The following is a 14,119-nucleotide window of genomic DNA, read 5'->3' as shown; positions in this document are numbered from 1 at the left end:
AATTGCTTTTTCTAGACAATGCACATTTAATACCATAAAAATGTAGTGATTCTAACTTGACTGATTTTTCATGCATTAATATCTAAGCTATCAAGCACATACGTATAAACATGCATTTTCAGTTAATTCATTTAAATATTTCATCTTTTTTATGTGGTATGTGATTGGCTGAGGATCACTTCATGGTGTACCCTGCGTTTTTTTCTCAAATTCAACTAGGATAGGCTCCAGAGCACTCATGACCCTACTGAGGATAAGTGGAAAATTGACACATAAAGTCCTTTCATTGTTTTACAAAAAATGCAGCACATCAAGCATTGTTTACTACAGAAGGAACATTTACCGTTTTTGTGTTTGAGCAATTTAGCACAAATGTTGACCATTTCAGGTATATGTATAGTATTACAAGACAATATGTTGTGGTGCTGCAATGATTAATCGATTAACTCAAGTATTCAATTAGAAAAAATTCGTAGAATTAAATTTTATTGCTTCGAGTATTCGTTTAATTAAAGTGGCGTTGTAATGGTTTATTTGAAAGTGTTTGCATGTAGTTTTATTGATTAAGGTGGATACACTGCCGTCTAGTCTGCCTCATTTCCAATGGCTGAATCCAACTGCTCCCTGTTAAGACCAACGTTAGCTAATTTTTTTGTTTGAGCTAATGTTTTTTAATGCATTCAAAATTTAGTTTATAGGTATATTTAGCCGTTGTTTTGTGGGAATATATGTCTGAACCATTTGTTGAGAGCATTGTTAAAAAAACAAAACAAAAAAGTTAGCATTTCATAGCATTTAAGCATTTAATTGTATTTTTGTTGTATATAGATCCTTTTTTTTGTTTGTTTTTTATACCGTTTGAGGCTAAGCTCAGGTATTTTAATTTTTCATGTTCCTTATCTGATTATTCGATCTAACTAGTTCATCGATTAATCGACAACTAAAATAATCGATAGCTGCAGCCCTAATATGTTGTGGTAGTTATTTTACATTAAAAACACCCTTGACAGCAAAGTACGTCCAATCCATTTTGACCTGGGAGGGCTGACAGCGATTATTCGCTATAAATAGTAGCCAAAGAGCGAAGTTCTTTTTTTTTATTTTTTTTTTTTATGAGCAATTGTGTTTTGGTTTGTGGTTTCAATTGTGTTTTCCCCTCCAAACCTTCCCCATTTTGCCAAATGCACCCATCAGAGTACAGTTTTTACTTGTAAAAGCAGCATGTTAGCAGCCATTTAGGTGAGGCCGCTGAGGCGCTTACAGGCCTTGCAGGTTTAGCAGAGAGATGTTGTTGTTATTAACAACACAGAGCACTCGTGGAATCCTGCGATGAGGTATGCAAATCCCGCAAAGCCAAGCCAGTGAGCATAGCGAGCCCATGATGTTGTTCCAACGACATGAGTGCTGCGTCCAGGCCAAAGAGGATGCCTGAACCTGAACAAGATCAAATGTCACTGCAAAAATATGAATTGGACAGGGGAAAAAAAGTGACCTCGAATGCAGCATTCGATGACATCACATGACGTCCTGGCAGTCTGCTCTTCCATCAGGAGAGGGCAATGTTTGCACCATTTAATGCTGAAACAAGCACATTCTCAACACGCACATTAAGACATGTAATTGCTTTTATATAGAAAGCAAATCTTGTTTGGTTGCAGCATATAAATCTTTCATGGCAGCATTACTGAGGCTTTACTCGTCTCCTCCCGCAGGGTACCATGGAGACCCAGTCAGTGTACATGTGCTTCCCCTGCTACAAGGAGTTCAATACCCTGGAAGAGGTACTCAAGCACCAGGTGACATGCACGGCCGAGGAGGACCAGGGGGATACGTCCCGCGTTGCGCCTGTTATTGTTCCGATGCTCCAGACGCAGGTAAATAACTAGCATTGGGGTTTGAAAGGACTGTTTTTTTTTTTTCTTACTTCATATAGCAAGAGTACATACATCATAATGTTACCATTATATTAGAACTGCACTCTAAAACTCATTTTGAGGTACTCAAAACAAATTCTATCAAGACCAGAACTGAACATCATCTTGTCCAATACACTTTCACTGACTGAAAGTGTGATACATACATACAGTATAGTCTGCTTTCTCTTAATACGCATAGTAGGTGTGCCAACTACAGCTGTTTTCTTTCATTCATTCATCTTCCGTTACACTTATCCCCATGAGGGTGCTGGAGCTTATCCCCGCTGAATATGGGGACTCAGTAGGCGAGGCACAACTTGGATTGGTTGCCAACTAATTGTATGGCACATTGAAAAAACAAAACAAAAAAAACTAACTCGTACCTAGGGACTATTTGAATTGGTCAGACAACCTGCAATGCATGATTTTGGGACGTGAGAGGAAACCCAAGAACCTGGAGAAAACCCACGCAAGCACGGAGATGTAAACTCTTCACTGGAGCCCAGGATTGAACCCTCAAATTTAGAACTGCGAGGTGGATATGCTAATCACTCTTCCACCAAGTCACCCGCTGTTATTTTACTGACTTAAATAGGGGTGTGACAAAATATCGAAACGGTGATATATCGTGATACTTTGTATCCCAAAAGGTTATCGATATGGTTGTATTGAGTTCATTTTGCCTACACTTATAAATTCGTCAAACCTTTTCTTTTATCCCAGGCAATAGTAGGTGGTTTATTTACCCGACATGCTTTGGCGAGCACTTCCGCCTTTGTCAGAGCAGAGCATTGACCCTCTGACGGAGGCGGAAGTGCTCGCCGAAACATGTCAGGTAAATAAACCACCTACTATTGCCTAGGATAAAAGAAAAGGTTTGACGAGGTTATCGAGATGCTCCTGCCAAGAATCGAGATATCGTTTTAAAAAGGTGTCAATGTCTAAAAAAATAAATAAAAAGGAACCAACAAGTTGCTACCAAAATCTTCCACCATAATAGTGTCTCTGTTAACTCTAAGGCTGCATTGACGGTGCACGACGCCCAATTATCATTTAGACTGGGAACGTTCGTTCATTGGAAACCAGCGCATTCACAGTCATTCTGTCCGATTTTCAGGGCATTTACAGGTCACTTGCGGTCCATTTTAGGGCATTTACAGGTCATTTCCTGTCGAGTTTGAGTCACTGCCTATTCATTTGGGTGATTCCCAGGTCACTTCCTGTTCTGTAACTCAAAATAAACAGGAAGTGACCCATAAAATACCCCCAAAATCAACAGGACGTAACTGAAAATCAACAGGTAAATTACCTTAAATTGCCCAAAATTACCTCATTGCCTGGCATTGGCTGCCACTCAAGGCTATAGACGTTCAATCCGTTTGAAGTGGGAGGGATGGCAGCGAATGAACATTCGTTCATTCGCTGCCATCCCTCCCACTTCAAACGGATTGGACGTCTACTAGTGATAAACTCATTCCAATACACGGCAGAAGCTCGTTTCTCTGTTTATTAGCTGTTTATAGAATGTCCTAGAATGATTTCCTGACCAATGTATCAATAATCGTTGTATCGCCATATCGTCAGATCATCGTCTTCGTGAGTTTTGTATCGTATCGTGAGGTACTAAGAGGTTCCCACTCCTAGCCTTAAAAAACACCGCACACCCAAACCGGTAACTGTCCACAATTTACCATGGATTCTGCAGACAATTAGAAGTGACTGTCTTTCAGCACGGCCCCAATTCCCGCTCATACTCCAAGCTTTATGTTTGTGCTCGTACAAGCACGCGCACCAGGGGTGTTACAAAATATCGAAATGGTGATACATCGTGATACTTTCTATCCCAAAAGGTTATCGATATGACCCTATCCCAAAAGGTTATCGATATGACCCTGCCAAGAGTCGAGATATTGTTTTAAAAAGGTGTCAATGTTAAAAAAAAGGAACCAACAAGTTGCTATCAAAATCTTCAACTTGTCTCAGTTAACTCTATGGCTGCCATTGATGGCGCTCGACGCCCAATCCATTTAGACTGGGAGGGTAGAACGAACGTCAAATTATTCGAAACCAGAGCATTCACAGTCACTCTTTCTGATTTTCAAGCCCTTTACACGTCAATTTCTGTTCATTTTAGTGCATTTACAGGTCGCTTTCTGTTGAGTTTGAGTCACTGCCTATTCATTTGTGAGATTCCTGGGCCATTTCCTGTTCCGAACCTAAAATCAACAGGAAGTGACTCATAAAATGCCCCAAAATCAATAGGAAGTGACTCAAAATCAATAAAGTAATAATATCTGAAATGCCCCAAAATTCCCTCGTTGCCTAGCATTGAACGTCAATGGCCATCAGTGGCAGCACTGATGGCCATTGACGTTCAGTCCGTTTGAAGTGGGAGGGATGATTCGTTCATTCGCTGCCACTCTCCCAGTTCAAATGGATTGGATATGTACTAGTGGTAAACTTATTCCAATTCACAACAGAAGCTTGTTTTTCTGTCTATTAGTCGTTTTGTAGAATATCTTAGGTTGATTTCCTGACCAATGTATCGATAATCGTTGAATCGCCATATCGTGAGATCGTTATCACAAGCTTAAATCGTATCGTATCGTGATGTACCAAGAGGTTCCCACTCTTAATGCGCACCAAGTTCGAATTTAACACCAAGGCTGCAGTTACGATTTAGGCCGGAGGTGGCAGTCGCAAGTAAAAAAGTGACAAACTCCATTCAAACTAGAGCTGAAAAAATTACTAGGATAATTTGAGTAACTCGATTTTAAAAATTAATTCAATTTTCTCCTCCTCGAGGAATCGTTTAATTTTGCCAGCTGTAAGCATGAAGTTTTGCCCTGACTACTTTTAATGGAGCACAATGCGATGACGTCACGTGCGTACAGGAAAAAGAGAGAGGCGGCGGATGCATTTGATTTCAACCACACATGAATATAGAAGTAACGACAAAGAAGCTGATGAAAATGAAGAGAAAGGCACCAAGAAAAAGCAGAAAATGTCAAAAGTGTGGGAGCGTTTAAAGCTTGAAACCTAGGCGAAAACTTGTAATGTATTCACGGCAAGATAGCATTTGCATAACACTGCCGCAGGCTACCCGCGCTCCTGCCGACGATTCCGCACCCTTGGCTGGACCCAGCGACCGATGACCGTCCCCGAGACCCCAGCTAAGCGCTACTGCGCGAATCGCCCGCCTAACCCCCGCTCCGCCGAAGACACCCCGTTTACTCTGAGAACGGAGGAAAGATCCTCTGGACAAGGTTAAACTAAGTTAACGTAGCGTTAATACATAAGACTAACGTTACTGTACCTTGCCAACGTAAGGTTAGCCTTGCGAAGGGCTAGGTTTGTATTAATTATGACTACTGTCGATGCGTGGCTAACATGTCTTTCATACAGGCTTTATTTAATCTGTAAAAAAAGAATGAGGGTGTAAAATAAAAACATAATAAAGCTGTCAATTTTAGCTCGATAGTCATTGATGGATTAAACACCAAGTAATAGTGCCTAATGTGCTCCAATACAGCAGGTATCATACAGTTATTTTGAACACTGCAAAACTCAAAATACTACCAGGACTTAAAATTTAGAATTTAAAATGGGTAGACACAAATGGAAATTCAATCGAAATACGTGGGAAAAACACCTTACTTTTAAGTGATGTCTGTTATCAAGCGTAATGGCCTTTTTAGGTAAGAATTTTTTTTTCTTCCCGAATAAGATCTTATTAAGTATTTTGAATGAAAGCAGTGAATTTGTTGTTTTTTTCTAGTCACGTCTGAGATGCAATTGTTGGTTGTTTTCAACAATGTACATCTAAAATAAAGACATTGATTTAAAAATGGGTAAATATTAGGTGAAATGTCTTGTTTTCCTATGTATATTTATAAGCGCTGTCAAACGATGAAAATTTTTAATCGAGTAAATCACAGCTTGAAAATTAATTAATCGTAAATAATCGCAATTCAAACCATCTCTGAAATATACCATATTTTTCTGTAAATTATTGTTGGAATGGAAAGATAAGACACAAGACGGACATAAACATTCAATACTGTACATAAGTACTGTTTGTGTTTATTATAACAATAAATCCACAAGATGGCATTAACATTCTTTCTGTTAAAGGGATCCATGGATAGAAAGACTTGTAGTTCTTAAAAGATAAATTTGAGTGCAAGTTATAGTAATTTTATATTAAAACCCCTTAATGTTTTCATTTTAATAAAATTTGTAACATTTTCAATCAAAAAAATAAACGAATTGCTCGCCATTGTTGACATCGCAGAGCGGGACGTCACATGGGCTCCCTGCCGTTCTTCCACAGTGTCTTTAACTACTTAAGGTAGTGATTGAAATACACCACAAGGTGTCAATGGCGAGTTTTAAATTAATTAGAGATCTAGCCAAGGCAAAGTCTGAGTAAGTTTTATGTGTATTTTGCATAGCTATTTTGATTGGGAATGCCAGTTCTCTTTGCATTGAGCGCTTTTCTTTTTGTGAACATTATTTTTTGAGAGATAGGAATATTTTTTTGGTTGTCCTTTCACTAAATTATACTGTAGCGACCTAACTGTTCCACCCAAATGCATGATGGGAAGTCGGGCAACCATGACTGTCAGTGGTGGCAGCAAATGGTACACAGTATGATCTGCGTTGTATTCAGTTAAGCGTGTTAAGAACAAGATCGTCTCCTGTCATCCTTCCCCACGTCATTCGCCACAATACTTAATTTGTTGTGAAATAGTTGCCAAAGCTTAAGCCAATAAAAGGCGCGGTCCAATGAATGTCTGTGTCCACTCGCATTTCTCTGCCTCTTCGCTCTCAATGTGCTAAAACGGCGTCATTGTAAACTGTTTGAGCCAACGCATGAACGGGTCATTCAGTGCATGCGTAAATTGCGTCAAATATTTTAACGTGATTAATTTAAAAAATTAATTACCGTCCGCTAACGCGATAAATTTGACAGCACTAATATTTATAATTGTTCTTTACCTAAAAAAATGTTTTATCCGATTAATTGATGGGCTTTTCAGTAGAATACTTGATTACTAAAATATTCGATAGCTGCAGCCCTAATGCAAACCTTTTAAATAATTTTTATTTTTTTAATTCTGTTTGTATAATGCTTAAAACCGAGAGCTGCTGGAAAACAATTTCACTGTGCCCTGTATAGCGGCAATAAAAATCATTTGATTTGTTTGAATTTTTGATGGTGTGACAATCATCCTAATCCAAATTGACACATCTAACCCCAATTTGTGTTTTTCATTAAAAGATGAACTAATAGCTCACAGCTAGAATATGTGAATCAAAGCTGTAGCTTTAGCTCATACTTTTTAATGGTAACATCTTAGTAACTAGAAACGTTATTGTGTAGAGTCCCATAAAAACAATAGTGAAGACCTTAAAGTTAAAAAAAAAAAAAAGTCATTGCTTCTTGCCTAAAAGCGATGTGACACTGGACAATGAAGTCACTGCAATTTTTTTTACTACTATTAGGGCAAGTCGTGCAACACCACCGTCTGGCGGTCGAGTTGTCTAAAAAATGACAACCAACCCGGTTTTCCTCTAATGATTCACTAGAGTAGAATCTTTCCGTAGTCCCCCCCCCCCCCCCCCCCCCCAGAGGGTTCCCAGTTGCATTATCTGCTCCGAGGCAAAGTGCAGACTGCAGACTTGGTTATGTGCTGTGACAGTGAACTTCTTGTGACGGCTACTCACCAGCCACAACTTTACCAGCCTCATGTTGTACATACTGTAATACAACAGTGCCCACGGCAACATCTATTTCACCCCCGGAAAAATATCTAGCCTCTTTAAAGCTCAAAATTGGCTTTTTAGGTGAGGTTCTGAATGCATGGATGTCATATTTTGCCTGACTGTGAAAGTGTAAACTGCCAAAGAATAAATAGGAATGTATTAGGACTAAAAACATAACATGGAATTAAGAGGAGAGTCTGTACAAATGATATGGATGGATGTGTTCCTTTTTTTTATTTTTTTCTTTACTTTTAAAAAGAGGCGTGCAAAATTTCCGATTCTTAGATTATTCGCGATTCGGCCGTGGAAGATTCGAGAACGATTCACAAACATCCAAATTCCGATTATTGAATTATACCAGTTAAAGCGGAAGTAAAACACAGTAGGCGCGGTCTTTGGGACGCAATGAGGAACGGACCGAGAGTAAATATCATGTTCAACTCATGCCGCTAGATAAAAAACAATCATACCTGAATGCGGCCGACAGCCGCTACAAACAACGCCCAGTTGCTAGTTGCTACAAACATACGGCTACAGTAGATATCATATATATGTAGAACTAGATGCAAAATGACAGACGACGTTGGTGTTAGAACATGTATTATTGAACAGAGATGCGAAATGACACTTTCTGGCATTAGCAGACAGCCGCCATCTTAAAGCAGTAGACTTTTCTAGAAGGCTCTTTTGTTGCGAACCTAATTAACTTTTTATCTAAAAATACTCCTAAATTGGCAAACTCTTGTCTTGAATCTATCTTTAAATGACGAAACAGTTTTAAAACTTTGACATGTCAAAAGTAGACAGAAGGGAAATTATGGAATTACGGGAGCAATTTTAACAACTGTAACGGTTAATTCACAACATTAAATTGATTGAATGTAGTTTAAAGCTGCTGATACAGAATGGGGACTGAGGTATTTAATTTACTGTTATTTTTGTATATTTGTTTACTGTTATATGTTAACTTGATACTGAAATAGTAGTTTGGCTTAGCCTGAGAGGATTTTTGAACAATTTTGGAACTAATGTACAAAACATTAAAAAAAAAAAAAAAAAAAAAAAGGAGGGGGTGCATCAATAATCGTTTTATAATCGAATCATAGCCTCTGAATCGTAATCGAATCGTTAGGTGCCCAAAGATTCCCAGCTGTACTTTTAAATGTGCCCTTTATAAATTCTATTTAGACACAAATTTTAGATGTTCAACTATATAATATTATACATTGGGTTGGGCATCAAGCATCAATGGGATCCGGGACTAACACTCCGGTTCTCCTGGAACCATTCAAATTTTTAAATTTCGATTCCAAGTTTCGATGCCCTGAAAAAATAGCTGCCGACAAGTGGCTAATTTAGCTTAGCACAAAAATGTGTTGCTTCGCTTCACATAAATGACAACAAAGTAACAGAATAAACACACTGAAATAATGTCAGACCCTCTGGTAAAACGTGCAAACTTAGATTTTGTTTTATTAGGGGTTCCCAACGATGTGTAGTGCAAAGGGGGTGTGTAACGTCTGTACACTTCAAGAATTCAATTCCAACTAAAGTAATGTTCTTTTTGCTGGCTGTTTCCAGTAAGTCACCACTAGTGGAAGCCAAGCGCACATAGCAAAACCAAAGAAAAACTGTCCGGAGTGTTATTATGTGGACGGATGAACAATATATCAGTTTAAAAAGGAATCAAACTTAAAAAGTAGTCAACTTAAGATCAAGGTACAGAATACTCCCCGCTTGACATCTGCCAGCCCTTAACTAACTTGTAGAAATACCACCTAAAACCAACAATGCAATACAATAAAATGCCTGAAACATAAGACACTCTAAAACATAGGCAAAAGAATATGTGTAAATGTTTTCTCCGTGAGCTGTTGAAAAATAAACATCTTTGTGAAAGTGCATTCCTGTGGAAAGAAACCTCATCATATTCAAGTTCAAAGACTGATATTTGTATACAAATTAAAAATAGTCTTGTGAGAAATTCATAGCAAAGTTCATTTAATTTAAAAACCAATCGAGAAGTTAAGAAATTACTACAAACCATGCATTTTTTTTTACCCTGCCTATTAAAAGAATCTCAATCGAGAATCGTTTGGAACCGGAATCGAAACGTGAAATCGGAACCGTTCTGATTCAAACGATGCCCAACCCTAATTATACACTAAAATGAGGCGTCCAACTGCACGGCTTGGCTTCTTTAGAGGTTTCTCAGGTCGTTTTCTGTTCCGTAATTCCCAAAAGCTCAACAAAAATACCTAAGAAAAAGCCAGAGGAACGTTGACATAAGGTGCCCAGTGCGCTCCGTTGATTAATAATAAAAACCCCTTAATGGTAGTGCTTACCCGCAGCTCAGCACTAAACACATTTCTTGTTAGCCACAATTTGTAGGCCACGCGACGGGTTCTTTTTGTGCTCAAAATTGATTAACTCAGCGGGACTGTTAGGGATGAACACTTTTCTCACTGTGAGCACAGATTATATTGCTGTTGATGTTGGAAATCAGGTGTTTACAGAAAAGTCAATTTCGTGCCTCTATCAAGTCATTGTATGTCAGAGTCAAACAGTGCCCGCAATCGTTTTTTTCACCATAGGAAATCATAAATATGGTTACCTCATAATAAAGCACTGCGAGAAGTCAACGTGATTGTGTAATATTTGGATATTCTTCCCTGTCACACAAGATTAAAGACATCTTAGTAGGGCAGCAGCTATTGAATATTTTAGTAATCAAGTAATCGACTGAAAATTCTATCGATTATTTGAGTAATCTTTTTTTTTTGGGGGGGGGGGGTAAAGAGCAATTATAAATATACATGAGAAAAAAGACATTTAATCCAATATTGAACTATTTTCAGTCAATCAGTGTCTTTATTTTTGATGTACATTGTTGAAAACAGCCAACAATTGCATCTAAGATGTGACTAGAAAAAAAAATTCACTGCTTTCACTCAAAAAACTTATAGAGCTTAAAAAAAAAAAAAATTCTTACCTAAAAATGTAATTACGCTTCATAACACACATCACTTGAAAGCTACGTGTTTTTTCCACGTGTTTCAATTTAATTTCCATTTGTGTCAAGCTATTTTTAACTTCTAGTTAAGTTTTAAGTTAGTCTAAACAGTAAGTACTGATAGGATTTTGAGTTTTTGCAGTGTTCAAAATAAATGTATGATACCTGCTGTATTGGAGCACATTAGGGACCAGTGTAGTGCTGCAACGATTAATCGAATAACTCGAGTATTCGATTAGAAAAAAATATTCGAATTAAATTTTGTTGCTTCGAGTATTCGTTTAATTAAAGTGGCGTTTTAATGGTTTATTTTGAAAGTGTTTGCATTAATTTAATTGATTTGGGGTGGATACACTGCCCTCTGGTCTGCCTCTTTTCACATGGCTGAATCCAACTGCTCCCTGTTAAGACCAACGCCAGCTAAGTTTTAATTTAAGCTAATGTTTTTTAATGCATTCATAATTTAAGTTTATTGGTATATTTAGCCGTTTTTTTTTGTGGGAATATGTGTCTGAAGCTTTTATTAAGAGCATTGTGAAAAAACTTTAGCATTTAATCTAGCAGACATTTTCTTTGTAAGTTAGCCGATTGTTCTTTTGTTGTACACAAATCCTCATTTAAAAAAAAAAAAAAAAAACCATTTGAGGCTCAGCAGTATTTTAATTTTTCATATTCCTTATCTGATTACTCGATTATTCGAACTAACTAGTCCATCGATTAATCGACTACTAAAATATTCGATAGCTGCAGCCCTCGACCAGTGCTACTTGGTGTTTTATTCAGCAATGACTACTGCGCTAAAACTGACAGTTAGCTTTATTATGTTTTAATTTTACACCCTCATCTCTCTACAGCGCTGTGTTTTTACAGATTAAAAAAAGCCTGTATGTAAGACACGTTAGCCACGCATCGACAGTGGTCATAATCAATAGAAACCTAGCCCTCTGAAGGGCTAACGTTACGTGAGCGAGTGACAGTGACGTTATATTTATTAGCGATGAGAAGTCTACTGCTTAAAGATGGCGGGTGTTTACTAACGCTGCCCAGACGCGGCCGAGTTTGTCATTTCGCATCTAGTCCTAAATACATGTGATATCTATGAGACGCATCGGACATTACCTGCTACGTCACTAGCATCATGCGGGCGTAGTTTTTAGCAACGTCGGCGTATTTTCTAGCGGCTGTCAGCTGCGGTAAGTTTTTTTTTTTTTTTGCTTCATCCTCTACGCATGTGACGTCAGCGCGTTGTCCCGAATTAAAAGCAGTCTGGGCAAAACGTGATGCTTAGAGCTGGCAAAATTACACGATTCCTCGAGGTGAATAAAATTACTCGGATCAGTTTTTAAACTCGAGTTGCTCGAGTATTCGTTTCAGCTCTACATCTTAGTCACTGTGCAATCATGCCAAAATAAAGTAAAACCCATTTTTCAAAACCAACCCTAGTTGGTTAAAACCCCTGTGATGTTATATAAGAATAAAGATGATAACATATTAGTCTGACTTTGCGGTCACAAAGACAAAATCAATCCTTCAGAAAAAGTTCACAAGTCTTAAGTGCATTTTCCTGACTATGACAGTGCAAGTGCTGCTTGAGCTTCTGTCTGGAAAAAGGTTTCATATTGGCAAGATAGCAATCGATGTGGCGGGGCTTCGGGAAAGGCCGCCACGGCCAGTAATGAGGTCACTGAGCAGACTGACGCCCGAGATGCTCCCTTCGCACGGGCTATCAGTCCATGCCGTCTGAATCACTTCGGTAATGAACTCTCTAACTCTGGATCGTGCCTTCTCCATTTTGTCGCTTTATAGAGTACACGGGAAGCTGTGTTAATTGATGATTGAAAGGTGTATCAAATGGTTGGAACAACTGTTCTATTGCTGTTGTCTGTCATGTGATGATTCGTCAACTGTACTCACCCTGCGAGATAAAACCGTTAAGCCTTTAAAGTGTTGACATAACACTCCAGCCCCACTCCATTAGCTGTAATTTGTTTGTTTATTAAGTGATGTTACAACATAACAATGGCAGTTAGTGTCTTGTGTGGATAAAGCACATGTTTATATAGATGCTTAATGCATGTAAATGTTTAAATCCCAGCGAGAGAGCGCTAATTGTTCAAAGTAGTCCCATGGCAAGTGCGGAACAACCAGATTGGTTTATGATACTAATAAAATTGTGTAATTTTTTTTTACGCGTAATGTGAAAGATTCCTTTATGGGATTCCAAACTGATCTTATTTGTTGCTGTAATGACAATGAGCATAAAGTTCTATCCATGTGTGTCCCCAGCCACAGTTAACACAAGAGACCCTAGGCACACAGATCCAAGTGCAATTGGAACAATTGCCTGAACAACCTGTTGATGATGCAGAGCAGAAGACTGAAGTCATGGTGCAGGAGGCCGAGCTCAGTGAAGATCAGTTGTTGGACCAACCGCGAATCCTTTACCAGTGTGGGGACTGTGAAGAGCTCTTCAAGAGCCTGGACATGTGGCAGCATCACCGCAAAGAAGGCATCTGTCTGAGGACCGTCATCGTGGGCGGGCCTGACACAGAGCCACAGTCTTTTTTGCAACCCGATGAGCCTCAGCCTATGGCTCAGGCTGTTTTGAATGACGACAAGCCTGCTGAAGCAGATGGATCGGCGGTCGTAGAGGAACCGCAGCAAGTCGGCGAGACTTCTTCAGGCAACGCTTCTGATCAGACTGCTCCTGAGGTTGTTAAATTGTCATCTTCACAAGAAGAGTCCTCTGCCAGGAGGAGAGGCGCATTAAAGAAGCCCAAACCCGATCCTGTGCTGCTTTGCGTGGACTGCGGCTCCTGCTTCGGCCTCGTCTCTGAACTCGTGGCTCACCGCAAGACTCACGGCTTTGAGGAAGCTCTGCATCACTGCACGGTGTGCGGTGAAAGCTTCCTTAACACCACACTTTTCCTCTACCATCGCAAGCAACACAGGCAAAAAGGCGAAGGAAGTGCCACCTTGGCGACCGGCCTGTCGGAGAAAACGCACTTGCAGAGTAGCGTGGTGGACGAGCAAGCACCGAATGGCGCTCAGTCAGCCTCTTCGACGCAGCGCACCGAGCTCTTCTTGTGCATTCAGTGTGGCGCCAGCTTCAGCGATGCTCCCACGCTGACCGTGCATCGCAAGATGATGCACGACCTTGACAATCCGCTCCACAGTTGCTCCCACTGCTCGAAGACTTTCATGAATACCACCCAGTACCTATATCATCGCAGGCAACACCGTGTTCTGGAGTGTGGACCAATAGATGAAGGAGAAACTGCTGATGAGATGGTGTCTACACTTGAGGAAGCGGAGAGCTCAAAGCGTCCTCTATCCTCGCCCAGCGCCACGATGGAGTCTGATGCACCGGTCGCAAAGAAGAGCAGGCCAGCTTTCAGGGTCATCAGCAAAGGTAAAGTCA

General features: G+C 39.6%; 1 protein-coding gene across 3 annotated transcripts in view; it reads left to right on the top strand.

The window, feature by feature from the left end:
• znf574 (zinc finger protein 574) overlaps nt 1–14,119 on the top strand; it is a 56,138-nt gene that overhangs the window by 6,454 nt on the left and 35,565 nt on the right. For all 3 annotated transcript variants that reach the window (XM_057834845.1, XM_057834843.1, XM_057834844.1), the window contains exons 2-3: nt 1,713–1,874; nt 12,985–14,110. In XM_057834845.1, coding sequence (XP_057690828.1) covers nt 1,719–1,874; nt 12,985–14,110 — 1,282 coding nt within the window. In that variant the 5' untranslated portion in view covers nt 1,713–1,718. The remainder of the gene's footprint in view (nt 1–1,712; nt 1,875–12,984; nt 14,111–14,119) is intronic.

Source organism: Corythoichthys intestinalis, chromosome 4 (genome assembly GCF_030265065.1).
Source record: "Corythoichthys intestinalis isolate RoL2023-P3 chromosome 4, ASM3026506v1, whole genome shotgun sequence".
Taxonomy (NCBI): Eukaryota; Metazoa; Chordata; class Actinopteri; order Syngnathiformes; family Syngnathidae; genus Corythoichthys; species Corythoichthys intestinalis.
This window is presented reverse-complemented; position numbering and strand designations above follow the sequence as displayed.